Source organism: Pseudophryne corroboree, chromosome 11 (assembly GCF_028390025.1).
Source record: "Pseudophryne corroboree isolate aPseCor3 chromosome 11, aPseCor3.hap2, whole genome shotgun sequence".
In the NCBI taxonomy this organism is placed as follows: Eukaryota; Metazoa; Chordata; class Amphibia; order Anura; family Myobatrachidae; genus Pseudophryne; species Pseudophryne corroboree.
In genome coordinates this window covers 289,164,359-289,184,851 of record NC_086454.1, presented here as the reverse complement: position 1 = coordinate 289,184,851, position 20,493 = coordinate 289,164,359, and the positions used below count along the sequence as shown (strand labels likewise).

At 47.2% G+C, this 20,493-nt stretch overlaps 1 protein-coding gene across 2 annotated transcripts in view; it reads right to left on the bottom strand.

The window, feature by feature from the left end:
* DNAAF1 (dynein axonemal assembly factor 1) overlaps nucleotides 1-20,493 on the bottom strand; it is a 99,002-nt gene that overhangs the window by 2,982 nt on the left and 75,527 nt on the right. Inside the window, exons 8-11 of one of the 2 annotated variants that reach the window (XM_063945432.1) lie at nucleotides 19,736-20,107; nucleotides 17,840-17,946; nucleotides 14,135-14,209; nucleotides 6,981-7,293 (exon numbers count right to left, since the gene is read on the bottom strand). In XM_063945432.1, coding sequence (XP_063801502.1) covers nucleotides 6,981-7,293; nucleotides 14,135-14,209; nucleotides 17,840-17,946; nucleotides 19,736-20,107 — 867 coding nt within the window. The remainder of the gene's footprint in view (nucleotides 1-6,980; nucleotides 7,294-14,134; nucleotides 14,210-17,839; nucleotides 17,947-19,735; nucleotides 20,108-20,493) is intronic. The other variant, XM_063945433.1, reaches the window with a different exon arrangement.

Genomic DNA, 20,493 nt, shown 5'->3' with positions numbered 1-20,493 from the left:
AGTGCTTCTGTTTTTCTGACTCTAGCCATTCTGGCCACGTAAATTTTCTAAGCCCTGACCACATCAAGGGACTCGGAATCTTCCAAGTCCCGTGTAGCCACAGGCACCACAATAGGTTGGTTCATATGAAAAGAAGAAACCACCTTGGGCAAAAATTGAGGACGAGTCCGCAACTCCGCTCTATCCACATGGAAAATCAGATAGGGACTTTTGTGAGATAAAGCCGCCAACTCCGACACTCGCCTTGCCGACGCCAAGGCCAACAACATGACCACTTTCCAGGTGAGATATTTTAATTCCACCGTTGTAAGTGGTTCAAACCAGTGAGACTTGAGGAACCGCAACACCACGTTAAGATCCCAGGGTGCCACTGGAGGTACAAAAGGAGGCTAGATATGCAGCACTCCCTTCACAAAAGTCTGGACTTCTGGGAGAGAAGCCAATTCCTTCTGAAAGAAAATGGATAGGGCCGAAATCTGAACCTTAATGGAGCCTAATTTTAGGGCCAAATTCACTCCCGTCTGTAGGAAGTGAAGAAAACGGCCCAGATGGAATTCTTCCGGAGGAGCATTCCTGGACTCACACCAAGATACATACTTTTGCCATATACGGTGATAATGTTTTGCCGTCACGTCCTTCCTAGCCTTTATCAGAGTAGGAATGACCTCATCCAGAATGCCCTTTTCCGCTAGGATCCGGCGTTCAACCGCCATGCCGTCAAACGCAGCCGCGGTAAGCCTTGGAACAGACAGGGCCCCTGTTGCAACAGGTTCTCTCTGAGAGGAAGAGGCCACGGATCTTCTGTGAGCATTTCCTGCAGATCCGGATACCAGGCCCTTCGCGGCCAATCTGGAACAATGAGAATTGTCTGTACTCCTCTTCGTCTTATGATTCTTAATATCTTTGAGATGAGTGGAAGAGGAGGGAACACATAGACCGACTGAAACACCCATGGTGTCACCAGGGCGTCCACCGCCACTGCCTGAGAGTCCCTTGACCTGGCGCAATACTTTGGTAGTTTCTTGTTGAGGCGTGACGCCATCATGTCTATCTGGGCAGTCCTCACTGACTTGCAATCTGTGCGAAGACTTCCTGATGAAGTCCCCACTCCCCTGGATGTAGATCGTGTCTGCTGAGGAAGTCTGCTTCCCAGTTGTCCACTCCCGGAATGAAGACTGCTGTCAGAGCGCTTACATGATTTTCCGCCCAGCGAAGAATCCTGGTGGCTTCTGCCATTGCCACTCTGCTCTTTGTTCCGCCTTGGCGGTTTACATGCGCCACTGCGGTGATGTTGTCTGACTGAATCAGAACCGGTAGGTCGCGAAGCAACTTCTCCGCTTGACGAAGGGCGTTGTATATTGCCCTCAACTCCAGTACATTGATGTGAAGACAAGCCTCCTGGCATGACCAGAGACCTTGGAAGTTTTTTCCCTGTGTGACTGCTCCCCAACCCCGGAGGCTCGCGTCCGTGGTTACCAGAACCCAGTCCTGAATGCCGAACCTGCGACCCTCCAGAAGGTGAGCACTCTGCAGCCACCACAGGAGAGATACCCTGGCCCTGGGGGACAGGGTGATCATCCGATGAATCTGTAGATGTGACCCGGACCACTTGTCCAGAAGGTCCCATTGAAAAGGTCTTGCATGGAACCTGCTGAATGGAATGGCCTCGTAAGACGCCACCATCTTTCCCAGAACTCGAGTGCAGTGATGCACCGACACCCTTTTTGGCTTCAATAGGTCCCTGACTAAATTAATGAGTTCCTGGGCCTTTTCCAACAGAAGATAAACCCTCTTCTGGTCTGTATCCAGAATCATGCCTAAGAAAGGCAAACGAGTCGTTGGAACCAACTGTGACTTCGGGATATTGAGAATCCAGCCGTGCTGTTGCAACACCCTCAGGGAGAGTGATACGCTGTTCAGCAACTGTTCTCTCGATCTCGCTTTTATTAGGAGATCGTCCAAGTACGGGATAGTTGTGACACCCTGCTTGCGCAGGAGCACCATCATTTCCGCCATTACCTTGGTGAAAATCCTCGGGGCTGTGGAAAGCCCAAACGGCAACGTCTGAAATTGGTAATGACAATCCTGTACAGCAAATCTCAGGAACGCCTGATGAGGCGGATATATGGGGACATGAAGGTACGCATCCTTTATGTGCAGGGACACCATATAATCCCCCCCTTCCAGGCTGGCAATGACCGCTCTGAGCGATTCCATCTTGTACTTGAACCTTTTTAAGTATAGGTTTAAGGATTTTAAATTCAAAATGGGTCTGACCGAACCGTCCGGTTTCGGGACTACAAACAGGGTTGAGTAAAACCCCATCCCCTGCTGAAGCCGGGGGACTTTGACCACCACTTGTTGAAGACACAAGTTTTGAATTGCATTTAAAACTATCTCCCTCTCTGGGGGAGAAGCCGGTAGGGACGATTTGAAAAGCCGGCGAGGAGGTACCTCTTCGAATTCCAGCTTGTAACCCTGGGAAACAATTTCTATTGCCCAGGGATCCACCTGTAAATGAACCCAGACGTGGCTAAAAAGTCGAAGACGTGCCCCCACTGGGGCGGACTCCCTCAGCGGAGCCCCAGTGTCATGCGGTGGATTTTGTAGAGGCCGGGGAGGACTTCTGCTCCTGGGAACTAGCTGTGGTTGGCAGCTTTTTCCCCTTGCCCTTACCTCTGGCAAGAAAGGAAGATCCCCGCACTCTCTTGGTTTTATGCGACCGAAAGGACTGCATCTGATAATGTGGCGTTTTCTTAGGCTGTGAGGAAACATAAGGCAAAAAAGTTGATTTACCTGCCGTAGCTGTGGAAACTAGGTCCGTGAGACCTTCCCCAAACAATTCCTCACCCTTGTAAGGTAAAACCTCCATATGCCTCTTCGAGTCGGCATCACCCGTCCATTGTCGGGTCCATAGGGCTCGTCTAGCAGAAAATGCCATAGCTTTGGCTCTGGAACCCAGTAAGCCAACGTCTCTCTGAGCATCTCTCATATATAAGACAGCATCTTTAATATGACCCAGGGTCAATAAACTGGTTTCCTTATCCAGCGTATCTAAATCAGCAGATAAGGTATCTGTCCACGCAGCTACAGCGATACAAACCCAAGCCGATGCTATCGCCGGTCTGAGTAAGGTACCAGTATGTGTGTAAATAGACTTCAAGGTAGTCTCCTGCCTGCGATCAGCAGGATCCTTGAGGGTTGCCGTATTCTTTATTGCAATAATCATATAATGAATACTTTTAGCCAACTTTGGCTGCAACTTTGCATCATCGTAGTCGACACTGGAGTCAGAATCTGTGTCGGTATCAGTGTCTACTATTTGGGAAAGTGGGCGCTTTTGAGACCCCGAAGGCCACTGCGACATAGTGAAAGGCAGGGATTGACTCCCTGTACATTCCCTGGACTCAGCTTTGTCCAACCTTTTGTGCAATAAATTTACATTTGCATTTAAAACATTCCACATATCCAACCAGTCAGGTGTCGGCGTTGCCGACGGAGACACCACACTCATTTGCTCCACCTCCTCCCTAGAAGAGCCTTCCGCTTCAGACGTGCCGACACACGCGTACCGACACCCCACACACTCAGGGAATTCTCTAACTGGAGACAGTTCCCCCACAAGGCCCTTTGGAGAGACAGAGAAAGAGTATGCCAGCACACACCCAGCGCCAATGACCTTGGACAAAAATATACCCAGATAGCGCTTTTATTTCATATAAATATATCACTGTGCCAAATTATGTGCACCCCCCCCCCCCTCTTTAAAACCCTCTGTCACCGTGTTCAGCAGGGGAGAGTCCGGGGAGCCAGCTTCTCAGCGGTGTGCTGTGGAGAAAATGGCGCTGGTGAGTTCTGAGGATCAAGCTCCGCCCCCTCAGCGGCGGGCTTCGGTCCCGCTTGATTTAGTTTAAAAACTGGCGGGGGATCTCAAATATACAGTGCAGAGCCTATATATGTACTGTTTTTGCCAGACCAGAGGTTTAAATTGCTGCCCAGGGCGCCCCCCTGCGCCCTGCACCCTTACAGTACCTGCCGTGTGTGTGTTATGTGGGAGCAATGGCGCTGCGCGTTACCTCAGTGAAGATCTGAAGTCTTCTGCCGCCTCTTATGTCTTCTATCTTCTCATACTCACCCGGCTTCAATCTTCCGGCTCTGTGAGGAGGACGGCGGCGCGGCTCCGGGACGAACTGCTAGGAGAGACCTGCGTTCCGACTCCCTCTGGAGCTAATGGTGTCCAGTAGCCTAAGAAGCAGAGCCTAGCATTGAAGTAGGTCTGCTTCTCTCCCCTCAGTCCCTCGATGCAGGGAGCCTGTTGCCAGCAGTGCTCCCTGAAAATAAAAAACCTAACAAAATACTTTCTTTCAGGAAACTCAGGAGAGCTCCCTGTAATGCACCCAGTCTCCTCTGGGCACAGTATCAAACTGAGGTCTGGAGGAGGGGCATAGAGGGAGGAGCCAGTGCACACCCATATCTAAAGTTCTTTTTAGTGCCCATGTCTCCTGCGGAGCCCGTCTATTCCCCATGGTCCTTACGGAGTCCCCAGCATCCTCTAGGACGTAAGAGAAAAAAAATGTTGAAAATAAAATAAAATCAGAAAATCATCGTTGATCGAAACATCGCGACCATCGATATTCGGGACATCGCGACTTCCCGTTTTAGGCATGAGGCCCACGGAGCACTTCCAGCAGGCACTGGAGAAGAGGGAACCAGGAAGCAGGGGGACCGGAGGTCCCTCTGAGAGCAGCAACTGCACAGTGGGCTTTCTGACTGGTCGCATCAGATGCGACCATGTCAGGGAAAGCCCAGCCTGGTATGGTTGCATCTGCTGCGACCATGCCAGGCAAGTGGTTAAGGCACAGTGCTACTTCCATATATGGATAATATACAGTAGATGGATAATATACAGTCATTGCCTACATTTGAAATTGATTCCAGAGTTATCAATAAACATCTCAGATGTTAAAATATTTTGATGTACAATTTTAGCATGAAGAGCTTGACTTAACTTGGTGCTAATATAATTCAGTATTTATAATAGAACAGATTATGTGAATTAAATATATCTTGGGTGAAACAAAGGATAACTATCACAAAATCATTTTTTTTTGTCAAAATCAATACCTTTTAAAACAGAACCTGTTGTATGCTGAAAATTGTTTTTGCGCCTCTCATGCTTGTGTCACAAAGTCACATTTCTGTTGCTGAATAATGGTCCCATACTACTTGTCTATAGGAAAATCTAAACTATAAACATAAACTTAGCTCACAGCAGACTGCCGTATTTTGGGGCTAATTCAGTCCTGATCATAGCCGTGCGCTACGATCAGCCACCCTGACATGCGGGGGAACGCCCAGCACAGAGCTAGTCCGCCCCGCATGTCTGGCCCTCCCCCCGCCGCACGGGTGAGATAGCATAGCACGGCGGTGATGCTATCGCACCCAGTGAGTAAGGCCCTACCTGCGTGACTTTTCACCACGTCTTGGGTCGCAGCGGCTGCGTGTGGCATCACGCAGCTGCCGCAGCCTGTCCCCGCACGGTCCAGGCACACCTGCTGGCCCGCCGTCTCTTGCCCAGCGAACACCTCTGCCTGTCAATCAGGCAGAGGCGATCGCTGGGCTGAGATGCCGATATCTCTGGCATGCATATGCGCACTGCGGCGCATGTGCAGTGCAGACCTGATCGCCCGCTGTGCAAAAACAGACAGTAGCGATCAGGTCTGAATTAGCCCCTTTGTGGCCTCCCCCAGACTCATGAGAGATCAGGTTATTCTCCCCCACTCCCCCCACTGCCTAGTTACAGAGCAGGATGGGGAGTGGGATGACGTGATTCTCAGTGAAACACGGTATAACTGATCTATAAACGCATTCATTGTTATTGCTGCAGTCATGATGTCGGCAGTCAGAAGACCAATATTAATTTTGTCAATATGAAAAATGTCAACAACGGCAGAGTGCAGACATCAGAAACATTGGATGTCACAATGTCGACATGTTAATGTTAATATCGACATTCCAGGAGACTTAGGGTTAGGGGACAGAATTAGAACAAAACCTATATGTCAACATGCTAACAAATGCTGACATACTAAATGTCAACATTGTCAATATCACAAACATGCCGACATGGTCAACGATGACACTGTGACCATCGACTAGATATATTGCACCCATTTCTAATTATCTTCACTTATATGCTGAAGGTGAAATATGACCAAAAGAAAAAATAAATACAAACAAGTATAAATAATCAAAGAAGCAATGTATAATACATAAATTAGTATAATCATCCTAAATCCAATTACCAGACTATTGAATACATTCCTGGGAAACTGCAAAATATAAAGCATGAGTGCAGTTATAAAAATCAGTATATTTTAGCTTTTATTTTTAATGCTGTTAAAAAATAAGAATTGTATACAAATGTACACTAGAGGGCGCCAACAGGCTCACATGTTGGAGAGTAATATTGTGCATTAGTGCCCCCTGCTGATAGCAAACATGGTACAGGTACTGTACTATATACTACTATGTACAATTAAAGCAGACAGTTAATATATAGATAGTAAGGCAGCAGTGTCAGGCATACCAGAACACCTTTCGTCCTTTATAGATAGACTGCTGAATACTATAAGAACATTCATAAGGAAATGACAACAATAGATGCTGGTGATATTAGGTGAGTGTGATGTATAAGTTATATGAGCTACAGTCTGTGCAATAAAGCCTGCTCTATCTGTACAGATGAAGCCCTACCTGTACAAATGAAGCTCAAATTATGAATATATTATTGATTATCCCACTGCTATCTCTGGACTCATTTGATAAATCGTGTTATTCCTAAACGACATGCTTTTCCTAAAGTGGGTGCTACAGTCTTACTAAAGCGGGTGTTATTTCTAAACCAGGAGTTATTCCTAAACCATGTGTTAAGTAGGCTACGAAGACTTTGGTAAGTGTATATTCATTTCCATAGTTACCTGGTGTTAAGTCCTGCTGGGGCGCACTATTTTCTGGATTATCCCTGTGCTCCTCATCATCTGCATGTACAGCATCCAGTTCCTGAATGATCGGCCTTACTCTAGGCTTCAGTGCTCCAGTGTCCACTTGTCTTTGCTCCTGCAATTGGTCTCTATACAGTTCATCACTGGGCTTATTAAGTAGGTTTAGCACAGGGAGTAGAGTTTGCACGTTTTCATTAAGTTCTGTGGTCACGTATTCTCTCTCCCACTCCCCATCACTATCACTATGGTCACTGTCCGCAGAAATCACTTCAATCATTGGGCGATATACCTGTTACAAGACACGATGGGTCAGTAACTGTCATGAAATATAAATAGACTATGTACTGTATGACAGGGAATACACAGAGTGTAATAATTACTCATGCTATACAAATAAGATACAGGTTGTTCTGCTTGCTGCAGTGATTATTCATTCTTATTTTGTAACAGTCACTTGGTTCATGCGTACAGATAATAAGAATTTACTCACCGGTAATTCTATTTCTCGTAGTCCGTAGTGGATGCTGGGAACTCCGTAAGGACCATTGGGAATAGACGGGCTCCGCAGGAGACTGGGCACTCTAAAAGAAAGATTAGGTACTATCTGGTGTGCACTGGCTCCTCCCTCTATGCCCCTCCTCCAGACCTCAGTTAAGGAAACTGTGCCCGGAAGAGCTGACACAACAAGGAAAGGATTTGGAATCCAGGGTAAGACTCATACCAGCCACACCAATCACACCGTACAACTTGTGATAACCATACCCAGTTAACAGTATGAACAACAACTGAGCCTCAGTAACAGATGGCTCATAACAATAACCCTTTAGTTAAGCAATAACTATATACATGTATTGCAGAGAGTCCGCACTTGGGACGGGCGCCCAGCATCCACTACGGACTACGAGAAATAGAATTACCGGTGAGTAAATTCTTATTTTCTCTGACGTCCTAGTGGATGCTGGGAACTCCGTAAGGACCATGGGGATTATACCAAATCTCCCAAACGGGCGGGAGAATGCGGATGACTCTGCAGCACCGCATGAGCAAACTCAAGGTCCTCCTCAGCCAGGGTATCAAACTTGTAGAACTTAGCAAACTTGTTTGACCCCGACCAAGTAGCAGCTCGGCAAAGCTGTAAAGCCGAGACCCCTCGGGCAGCCGCCCAAGAAGAGCCCACCTTCCTTGTGGAATGGGCTTTCACCATTTTGGATGCGGCAATCCAGCCGCAGAGTGAACCAGCTGAATCGTGCTATAGATCCAGCGAACAATAGTCTGCTTCGAAGCAGGAGCGCCAACCTTGTTGGCTGCATACAGAATAAACAGCGAGTCAGACTTTCTGACTCCCGCCTTTCTGGAAACATAAATTTTCAAAGCCCGGACTACGTCCAGCAACTTGGAATCCTCCAAGTCCCTAGTAGCCGCAGGCACCACAATAGGCTGGTTCAAATGAAACGATGATACCACCCTAGGAAGAAATTGGGGACGAGTCCTCAATTCTGCCCTGTCCATATGGAAGATCAGATAAGGGTTTTTACATGACAAAACCGCCAATACTGACACACGCCTAGCCGAAGCTAAGGCCAATAGCATGACCACTTTCCACGTGAGATATTTTAGCTCCATGGTCTTAAGTGGCTCAAACCAGTGGGATTTCAGGAAATCCAACACAACGTTAAGATCCCAAGGTGCCACCGGTGGCACAAAAGGAGGCTGAATATGCAGCACCCCCGGAACAACGTCTGAACTTCAGGCAGTGAAGCCAGTTCATCTTTAGAGAAAATGTATAGGGCCGAAATCTTGACCTTTATGGATCCTAATTTTAGGCCCATAGTCACTCCTGACTGTAGGAAGTGCAGGAATCGACCCCGCTGGAATTCCTCTGTAGGGCCTTCCCGGCCTCACACCAAGCAACCTATTTTCGCCATATACAGTGAAAAAGTCTTGCTGTCACGTCTTTCCTAGCCTTTATCAGCGTAGGAATAACTGCATCCGCCCTTTTCCGCTAGGATCCGGCGTTCAACCGCCATGCCGTCAAATGCAGCCGCGGTAAATTTTGGAACAGACAGGGCCCCTGTTGCAACATGTCCTGTCTGAGAGGCAGAAGCCCTGAGTCCTCTGGGAGCATTTCCTGCAGCTCCGGGTACCGAGTCCTTCTTGGCCAATTCGGAGCAAAGAATATTGTTTTCACTCCTCCTTTTATTACAATTCTCAGCCCTTGGGTATGAGAGGAAGAGGAGGGAATACAGAGACCGACTGGAACACCCATGGTGTTACTAGTGCGACCACAGCTATCACCTGAGGGTCCCCTGACCCGGCGTAAAACCTTTTTTAGCTTTTTATTGAGGTGGGACGCCATCTAGTCCACCTTAGGCAGTTCCCATCAATTTGCAAACTGCGTGAAGACTTCCTGATGAAGTCCCCACTTTCCCGGGTGGAGGTCGTGCCTGCTGAGGAAGTCTGCTTCCCAGATGTCCACTCCCGAAACGAACACTGCTGACAGTGCGCTTACTTGATTCTCCGCCCAGCGAAGAATTCTGGTGGCTTCTACCCTCGCCACCCTGCTCCTCGTGCCACCTTGGCGGTTTACATGAACCCCTGCGGTCTGACTGGATCAGAACCGGTTGGTCGCGAAGCAGGATCTCCGCTTGACTTAGGGCGTTGTATATGGCCCTTAGTTCCAGGATATTGATGTGAAGGCAAGTCAGTTGACTTGACCACAGACCTTGGAAATTTCTTCCCTGTGTAACTGCCCCCCACCCTCGGAGGCTTGCATCCGTGGTCACCAGGATCCAGTTCTGAATGCCGAATTTGCGGCCCTCGAGAAGGTGAGCACTCTGCAGCCACCACAGGAGAGACACCCTGGCCCTGGGGGATAGGGTGATTAACCGATGCATCTGAAGAGGTGATCCGGACCACTTGTCCAGTAAGTCCCATTGGAAGGTCCTCGCATGGAACCTGCCTAAGGGGATGGCCTCGTATGATGCCACCATCCTTCCCAGGACTCGAGTGCAGTGATGCACTGACACCTGTTTTGGTTTTAATAGATTCCTGACCAGTGTCATGAGCTCCTGAGCTCTCTCTATCGGGAGATAACCCTTTTCTGGTCCGTGTCTAGGATCGTGCCTAGGAGAGGCAGATGAGCTTTAGGAACCAACTGCGACTTTGGAATATATAGAATCCAGCCGTGTTGCCGTTACACTTCCAGAGAAAGTTATACGCTGTTCAGCAACTGCTCTCTTGATCTCGCTTTTATGAGGAGATCGTCCAAGTACGTGATAATAGTGACACCTTGCTTCCGCAGGAGCACAATCATATCCGCCATTACCATGGTGACTATTCTCGGGGCCGTGGAGAGACCAAACGGCAACATCTGAAATTGGTAATGACAATCCCGTACCGCAATTCTGAGGTACGCCTAATGAGGTGGATAAATGGGGACCTGAAGGTATGCATCCCTTATGTCCCGATTCACAATAAAGTCTCCCCCTTTTTAGGCTTGCACTGACCGCTCTTAGCGATTCCATCTTGAACTTGAACCTTCTCAGGTATACGTTCAGGGATTTTTAATTCAATATGGGTCTGACCGAACCGTCTGGTTTCGGGATTACAACATGGTCTAATAATAACACCCTCTTGTTGAAGGAGGGGACCCTTGACCACCACCTGTTAAAGATACACTTCGTGAATTGCAGTTAACACTGGCTCCCTCTCTTGGGGGGAAGCCCGCAGGGCCGTCGGTGAGGAGGCATCTTCTCACAGTCCAGCTTGTATCCCTGAGACACAATATCTATTGCCCAGGGATCAAACAGGGAGTGAACCCACTTGTGGCTGAACTTACGAAGGCGTGTCCCCACCGGGCCTAGCTCCGCCTGTGGAGCCCCAGCGACATTGGTGGATTTTTGTAGGGGCCGGGGAGGACTTCTGTTCCTGGGAACTAGCTGCCCGGCTCTGACAAGAAAGGACGCCCCTCAGACTTTCTTGTTTCTTTATACGAAAGGCTGCATTTAATAATGTCGTGCTTTCTTAGGCTGTGCAGGAATATAAGGCAAACTAGCAGAATTACCAGCTATAGCTGTGGAGACCAGGCCCGAGAACCCTTCTCCACACAATCCTCAGCCTTCCATATGCCTCTTAAGTCGGCATCATCTGTCCAATGCATATTCTACAGGACACGTCAAGCAGAGATCGACATAGCTTTGACTCTAGGACCCAGTATACTCATGTCTCTTTGGGCATGCTTTATAACTATATAACTATCACTTAAGACAGCATCTTTAATATATTTATATTGCATACTAGGGTCTCATCTCTGCTGATAAGGTACCTGTCCACGCTGCCACAGCGCTATAAACCCATGCCGACACAATCGCCGGTCTGGGTAGTATACTAGAATGTGCACGCTATCTGCAGGATCCCTGAGAATAGCAAGTGCTACCGTCTGTGCAAACAGGACACCCCAGGGGAAGATTCTCAACATATCCTGGCCCTAGTGGGGAAAGGATACAGCCTGAGAATTCTCTTGTGGGAAGCTGCCGTCTCTTGTCTGGAGATTCACGCTCTTTTTCCTCATGAGAGGAGGGAAATTTACCTCAGCATTCTTCCCCTTAAACATGTGTACTCTCGTGTCAGGGACAGATGAGTCATCAGTGATATGCAAATCATCTTTTATTTCAATAATCATATATTGAATACCTTCTAGCCATCTTGGCTGTAACTTTGCATTATCGTAGTCGACAGTGGAGTTAAACTCCATGTCGATACCAGTGTTTGTTATTATGGATAGTGAGCATTGAGAGACTCTGAAAGTCTCTGTGACATAGGGACAGACCTAGGTAGATTTCCTGTCTGTTCCCTAACCTTTTGTGCAATAAATTCACCTTAGCACTTTCACATATCCAAACAGGTGTCGGCGTTGTCGACGGAGACACCCTCTCACACACATATCCGCTCTATCACCTCCTTAGAGGAGCCTTTTACCTCAGACATGTCGACACACGCGTACCGACACACCACACATACAGGGGATGCTCTATTTGAGGACAGTTCCCCCACAAGGCCCTTTGGAGAGACAGAGAGAGAGTATGCCAGCACACACCCCAGCGCTATATAACCCAGGGATTACACTACAACTCAGTGTTTACCCAGTAGCTGCTGTATATACAAATTTTGCGCCTAAATTTATGTGCCCCCCCCCCCCCCCCCTCTCTTTTCACCCTTTGTGTACCAGGATACTGCCGGGGAGAGCCTGGGGAGCTTCCTTCCAGCGGAGCTGTGAAGAGAAAATGGTGCTGGTGTGCTGAGGAAGAAGGCCCGGCCCCCTCAGCGGCGGGCTTCTGTCCTGTTTCTGACTAAAAATGGCGGGGGTTTACACATATACAGTCACAGACTGTATTATGTGTATTTATTGCCAAAAGGTATTCTTATTGCTGCCCAGGCCCCCCCCCCCCCCGCCCCCCCGCTGCAGTGCTGTGCGCTACCTTAATGAAGACCGGAGTCTTCTGCCGCCGATTTTATCTCCTTCTTCTGTCTTCTGGCTCTGCAAGGGGGACGGCGGCGCGGCTCCGGGAACGGACGATCGAGGTCAGGCCCTGTGTTCGAACCCTCTGGAGCTAATGGTGTCCAGTAGCCTAAGAAGCACAAGCTAGCTGCACGCAGGTAGGTTTGCTTCTCTCCCCTCAGTCCCTCGTAGCAGTGAGTCTGTTGCCAGCAGATCTCACTGAAAATAAAAAACCTAACAAATACTTTCTTTCTAGCAAGCTCAGGAGAGCCCACTAGGTGCATCCAGCTCTGGCCGGGCACAGATACTAACTGAGGTCTGGAGGAGGGGCATAGAGGGAGGAGCCAGTGCACACCAGATAGTACCTAATCTTTCTTTTAGAGTGCCCAGTCTCCTGCGGAGCCCGTCTATTCCCCATGGTCCTTACGGAGTTCCCAGCATCCACTAGGACGTCAGAGAAAACAGCGTTAAAAAATAATACATATATATATATTTCAAATAATGGGACTCAGCTAATTATGGTGGTTTTACTGGCTGACACCACTGTCATTTCAGGCATTACAGCTGGAGAAGTTTTATATTGTGAAAAACTTTGTGAAAGGGATGTGTGCAGCTTCAATAATGAAGCAGCTCGTACAATAACGTACTGCCCCCCCCCTTCATAAACAGGGACAGTGCGCGTCAAAAATATAGGGGCGTGGCTTCATGGGTAAGAGGCATGGCCACAGAATAGTACCAATTCACATTACACCGCACAGAAGTGACCTTCAGTCACATTACACCACACAGTAGTACCCTTATACACATTACGCCAGGTAGAGCCCCTTATACACATTACACCAGGTAGAGCCCCTTTTATACACTTTATGCCAGGTAGAGTGTAACAAGTGCATCTCACCTGCCAGGAACAGTAGTAGTAAATACACTGCAACAGGTGGGATCTCTCCGGCCAGGTATTTATAGAGACATCGTGATAAGATGGATCTCACAGGGGGCTGGAGTAGGTACAATGTAACCAGTTTGATTCCACAGCCGGGCAGTAGTATGTAATCAGTAGGGATCCCACAGCTGGCCAGCAGTAATGTAACAAGTGGGTCCTATCCTCACTTTGATCTTGTGCAGGGCCCTCTCCTCCTCCAGGATCTACACCCACACTGTGATCCCACACTTGTTATAACTCAGAGTCCAGCCAGATTCCAAGTGACACTCACTTCTGAAGTCCTGAAAGTCCCAGTCATCTGAGAATTGGATGCTGTCCCTGGACACGTTGGAGCAGGGGAGGCTCTGAGCGACCCCTGGCAGACAGTTCTGGCTCTTCTCGCACACTCTGCTCCCTAGCAGCTTGTCCATATGTCAGCAATGCTCTGATCCAGCCCTGGGTAGCTGATCCGCTAATAGCAGTCAGACAGGAGCAGCCCTGATTCCAGAAAGAGTGTGCTGAGCAGGGAGCAGGTCCCCCGGCTCCCCACAATCTCTTACCTCACTTTCACCCAGCATGCAGCTGGATGGAATTAAGTAGCAGGCAGCGGGTGGCGGCCAGCGCGGTGTGGGTAGCCGGTGGGCGCATGAAGATCAGATGGTACTAGCGTGGTGACTGCGGCCGCCCCCAAGTCTCACCTGCAGTAATATGTACCTTATTAGTGCGCATCTTGTCCTGCAGAGCTGGAGACAACTCATCAACTTCTGCATCTTCTAAATCTGGCAAATCCTATAGAAAACAGTTCCAGGTATCAGTTCACATTTACATGTTATTTTATCAGTATATCAGAAAGCTGATGTTTTTTGAGCGCAGTCCAAGATAGTGACACCTTTGCTTTCTGATGGCTCAGTGTACACAAACTTTGTTTCATGTACAAAATTATCATAAATATGGTATAAAATGACCTTCGGGCTGTGTGCACACGGTGTATATGAAACACAAATGCATTATGTGTTTAGACTTTGGTCACATCCCCAAGATATCTTATTATGATATGCAAATAATCCAAAATATGGAAGAATATGAAATCCGAAATACTTCTGGTTCCAAGCATTTCATATATGAGAGACTCAATCTGTATTAACTTTTATGTATAAAGGCACCTCAAAGTGTACACAGTGCTGTACAGGGTAAACATATAAAATAGCAATAGGGTATCAGAGCATAAATACAGTACACCATGGAAGGCCACAGCACAAGTACATTCAATAATATATTACCACAGATGGGACAGATTGACAGGGGCAATGGTAGGGAAACCCACTGAGGCAAGGTAATTCAGTACTCAGTAATCCTGCACCCACTGAATGGCTTAGTCAGAGTTACTAAGGGGAGGAAACAAGAGAGAAGAGCACTGGTGACATGGATAGTGTTAGGGAACAAGAGGATCGAAGGCCCTGCCTGTGAGAGCTCACATACTAAGGGAAAGGGGTGAACAGCTGGAGCGTGAAATGGGAAGGATACATAGTGGAGGGGTAGAGTAGAACAGTATTGAATTAGCAGGAGGGCTGGTACGCATTCATTTAAAAAAATAAAATTTATGGTAAGAACTTACCGTTGTTAAATCTCTTTCTGTGAGGTACACTAAGCTCCACAAGGATTAACATCGGGGTGTAGAGTAGGATCTTGATCTGGGCTGGTTAACGAAACTGAGCTCCTGTGCACGGAGACGGGGTTATAGAGGAGGCGGCGCTGTGCATCTTGGGAACAGTCAAAGCTTTGAGCCTGTTGGTGCCTCGGATCAAGATCCTACTCTACACCCCGATGTTAATCCTTGTGGAGCCCAGTGTACCCCGCAGCAGAAAAAAAAAAAATGTTTTAAGGTCATGTTTAAAGTTAATGAGACTAGTTGAGAGCTTGTTTTAGCGAGAAAGTGAGTTTCAAAAGATAGGGTATATTAAGCAAAATCTTGGAAGCAGGCATGAGATGAAGTGACCAGGTTGGATGCCAGGAATTGGTCTGAGAAGGAACAGAGAGGGCGAGAGGGAGGGCGGAGAGAGATGAGGTTAGAGATGTAGGGAGGGGAGAAGTGGTTAAGGCTTTGTAAGTGAGGGGAAGTAGTTTTAATTGAATTCTGTGCAGGATAGGGAGTCAGTGAAGCAGGTAGAAATGACTGCCCCCCAGGAGTGGAAAATTAAACGAATACAGTAGCAGCACTGAAGTGAGTCTGAATTAGGGAGTGGGAGAGCGGAGGAGACCAAAGAGTTGCAGTAGACTAGATAGGGAATGAGTAGAGCATGAATGAGATATTTGGTGGCACCTGGTTTAAATAAAGAGTTATATTCTGACACTGGGCCTAATTCTGAGTTGATCGCAGCATCAAATTTGTTAGCAGTTGGGCAAAACCATGTGCACTGCAGGGGGGACAGATATAACATATGCAGAGAGAGTTAGATTTGGGTGGGGTGTGTTCAAACTGAAATCTAAATTGCAGTGTAAAAATAAAGCAGCCAGTATTTATCCTGCACAGAAACGAAATAACCCACCCAAATCTAACTCTCTCTGCAAATGTTATATCTGCTCCACCTGCAGTGCACATGGTCTTGCCCAATTGCTAACAAAATTGCTGCTGCGATCAACTCGGAATGACCACCACTGTTTCAAGCTAGAAGTGACCTTTATATGGGGAGTGAAAGACAGCATAATCGACTATGACACCTTTACAGCAAACTTCAGGTACACAGGAGATACTAATGTTATTAACACAGAGAGAAGAAAGGACCCTGGAAGTGGGAAAAACAACTAGCTTGGTTTCCGTCATGTTGAAGGAAGAGATGGAACATCCAGGAGACAGACAGTTGGAGACATATGAGGAGATAGAACGAGAGAGGTTCAGAGAGGAGAAATAGATGTGGGTGTCATCATCATAAAGATTCTAGTGAAGGTTGAAAGGATCTGATGAGGTCTACATGGGAAGAGGTACAGAAGGAGAAGAGAAGGGGGCCAAGAACAGTCCCTTGGAGGATGCGTACAGGTACATTAAGTCAGAGAAGGTGGATACAGAGTTAAAGACTGAAAAGGAGTGATTGGAGAGGTAAGATTGAACCATGAAACAGTCTATTTACTAAGCCTTGGATGGAGATAAAGTGAATTGAGATAAAATACCAGCCAATCACCTCCTAACTGCCATGTTACAGGCTGTGTTTGCAAAATAACAGTTAGGAGCTGATTGGCTGGTACTTTATCTCAGTTGACATTATCTCCATCCAAGGCTTAGTAAACAGACCCCAGAGATATGGAGGCCACTGGAGTAGAGAGTGTGGAAGAGAAGACGGTGGTTGACAGTGTCGAAAGCAGCAGACAGATCAAGGAGGATGAGTAAAGAGAAGTCGCTCTTAGATTTGGCTAGTCGAGAAGGTCCTTAATGATCTCGGTGATGGCAGTTTCAGGAGAGGCGATGAATGAAGGCGGTCAAGAATTGAGCAGTAAGTGGGTATTAGGAAGTGAAGTGGAATCTTCTCAAGAATCTTGGAGGTATCGGGGCGAGAGAGAAAGGGCAGTAGTGAGAGTGTGTCTGGATAAAGTAAAGGTTTTGAAAGGCTGGGAGAGACCAGGGTATGTTTAAAGGAAGATTGGACATTGCCAGAAGGGAGGGATAGGGTGAAGAGATGTGCGAAGTGGGAGCAAACATTCATTTAATGTTTGTTTTATATGTATAAATAAGTAAAGACTTATTGCTGCTTTATCAGGGGAGAGTGAAGGTGTGAGGATATAGGGTCAAGAGTCAAGAGGGATTAGATGAGCAGAGGAGAATATGGACTTTAACCCTGGTTATCATCTTTATTATCCTAAATTTATATGGTGCCACAAGGGTTCTGCAGCTCCTAACAAAGTACATAACAAAATGAGCTCACAAGAAAACAGTGACTTAAATTCGAAGACATTGCAGGACAAGTAAATGGTTTATAAATGTTGATGCAAAATTGGGTATACCACTCAAACAAGCAGCAAGGTGACAGAAAACAATGGTTAGGTGCCATTGAAAGGAAGTATGGAGTAGATGATAGTATAAATAAGGGAAGCCAAAGAACATGAGGGAAGAAGGCCCTGCTTGTGAGATCATAGAGGTTGTGGGGGAAAAGGCAGACACGGCGGGAAGGCAGTTGAGAGAGAGTAGCGGCAAGAGGGGAGAACCAGGCATGGCGGCAAGAGGGGAGAACCAGGCATGGCTTCCATTTTGGAAGTGAATTTATTGGTGTAGTAATGTAAAGAGCAGATAGGGAGGAGGGTAGGAGAGGAGCTCTTTTTTGCTTTGCTCCCAACTAAGAATGAGCCCCAAAGAGAATATAAAGGGATTGTTGTCATTTACATACGGCAATGGATATAGCACAGGGATACTATGTTGCCAGTTTCACCTACATCAATGAACAGCTTCTGTGTGACCTTCAGAGGAACAGATTCTACATCTGCTGCATCAACCATTACAGTGGTCAGAGTACCTTCTGTATTCATCTCCTCCTGTGACTCTACAGACAAAAGATAATGACATCAGCTTACAAGTGCTGTAGCAACAGGCATCAGATTTATATATATATATATATATATATATACGGAAAGTGCACCAAGGGGGTAATTCTGAGTTGATCGCAGCAGGATTTTTGTTAGCAGTCGGGCAAAACCATGTGCACTGCAGGGGAAGCAGATATAACATGTGCAGAGAGAGTTAGATTTGGGTGGGTTATTTTGTTTCTGTGCAGGGTAAATACTGGCTGATTTATTTTTACACTGCAATTTAGATTGCAGATTGAACACACCACACCCAAATCTAACTCTCTCTGCACATGTTATATCTGCCTCCCCTGCAGTGCACATGGGCCCTCATTCCGAGTTGTTCGCTCGCTAGCTGCTTTTAGCAGCATTGCACACGCTAAGCCGCCGCCCTCTGGGAGTGTATCTTAGCTTAGCAGAATTGCGAACGAAAGATTCGCAAAATTGCGAATAGAAATTTCTTAGCAGTTTCTGAGTAGCTCGACACTTACTCTGCCACTGCGATCAGTTCAGTCAGTTTCGTTCCTGGTTTGACGTCACAAACACACCCAGGGTTCGCCCAGGCACTCCCCTGTTTCTCCAGCCACTCCCGCGTTTTTCCCAGAAACGGCAGCGTTTTTTCACACACACCCATAAAACGGCCAGTTTCCGCCCAGAAACACCCACTTCCTGTCAATCACACTCCGATCACCAGAACGAAGAAAAATCCTCGTAATGCCGTGAGTAAAATACCTAACTGTTGAGTAAAATAACTAAGCGCATGCGCTCTGCGAACATTGCGCATGCGCAGTAAGCGACTAATCGCAATATAGAGAAAATCGGCAACGAGCGAACAACTAGGAATGAGGGCCATGGTTTTGCCCAACTGCTAACAAAAATCATGCTGCGATCAACTCAGAATTACCCCCCAAATGTACTGCCAACAGTTTTAAAAGCACAGTTTTAGCAAAAATCATTGTAGAAATAACACAGTAATTTGCAGCATACATTATTACATTTCTGTGATACAGAATCTGGAGGAAATGTAATAGCTGGTGACTTGCAGGGCATGCACCCGCGAGATTACTGCAAGTCTGTTATAACGTGGCAATCATTTAAAAGTCAAAACCAGGTAGGTCGGGCATTTTAAATGATTGTCACTTTAAAATATTAGACAGGCTCTCCAGGATCTCGTTAATGCCTGCAAGTCGCAGGATTTTACATTTCCCCATATATGTTTGATGTAGTGTAACCTAAACTTCTGGATTATTTTATAAATATAATGTTAAACTGGGCTTGCATAGTTATAGTCACTTTGGCAAGTTGTGTATAATGTTATCTGCATTTTTACACATTTATTGATGAAATATGCATTCTCTGTAAGTGTAATCATTGTAGCTTGTGGACCTTATTCAGTAAGGATTGCAGATTCTGCTTTCGCCGGCCCAAAAATGCTCAGTCGCCGCCCCCCACATGCCCCGCGAACGCCTCTGCCAGTCAGTTAATGCGACTGACTCATGCAGGACAGGATGCGCAGGACAGGACCGAGCGTTTTCGGGCAGGATGGGACCTGCACAGAGCACGCCTTTCTCAAAAACTGTGGTCGCATTGTGATTGCGATGTGACTTGAATAAGGCCCTTTGTCTGCCAATCTCCTCTCATTTCTGCGCACCCAACTTGGAGGAACTGTTAACTTTTGTCACTGAAAAACTGAATAGAGGAAGTCACTGGATGTGACAGTATAAGGTCATGTGGAAAAGAGTAGGACAAAGAATTAAAGGTGAGTACCCCAGAAATGATCAGTGAGCTCCGTGCTGGTCATTATGTTAACTTGAATTACTGCAGTGCTGTTGCTTGTAGGACGTGTTTCCATAGGACATAACTTATCTTTATTCTGAACACTGCAATGCTCATTATCTGTAAATGTAGACGATTCCTGCTCAGACTGAGGAAACATCTCATCCTGCTTCTGCTCATCTGTGTCCAAGGGTTGTATAGGGTGACTTTTTGGTGTATCCAACCCATCTTTATTAGCGTATAACTCCTCGCAAGCCTCCATAGCCCCTTCTACAAACTTTTGGATCTTCTCCTGAGACTCCTCATTCCTGCAGAGTTTCTCCTGTTGCTCAGGAGCTGCATTACTCTCTGTGGACAGTTCTCCTAAACAATCATTCACAACATCATTCATAATGCAGTTTTTCACACGGGCATATATCGTATAGATAACATATATTAAAAGGGTTGGGTACGGGATACCGGCGGCCAGAATACCGACAATGGGATCCCGACCGCCAGAATGCCGGCAGGGGGGCAAGCGCAATGAGGCCCCTTACAGGCTCGCTGCTCTTGCCACGCTGCAGACTCGGTGGCTCGCTGCGCTCGCCGCAGGTTCTATTCCCACTCCATGGGTATCGTGGACACCCAGGAGTGGGAATAGTTGTGGCAGAGCTGCCGGCATTCTGGTGGTCAGGATCTCGGTGTCGGTATTCTGACCGTCGGGATCCCAAGCCGCCAGGATCCTGACTAAATCCCATATTAAAACATAT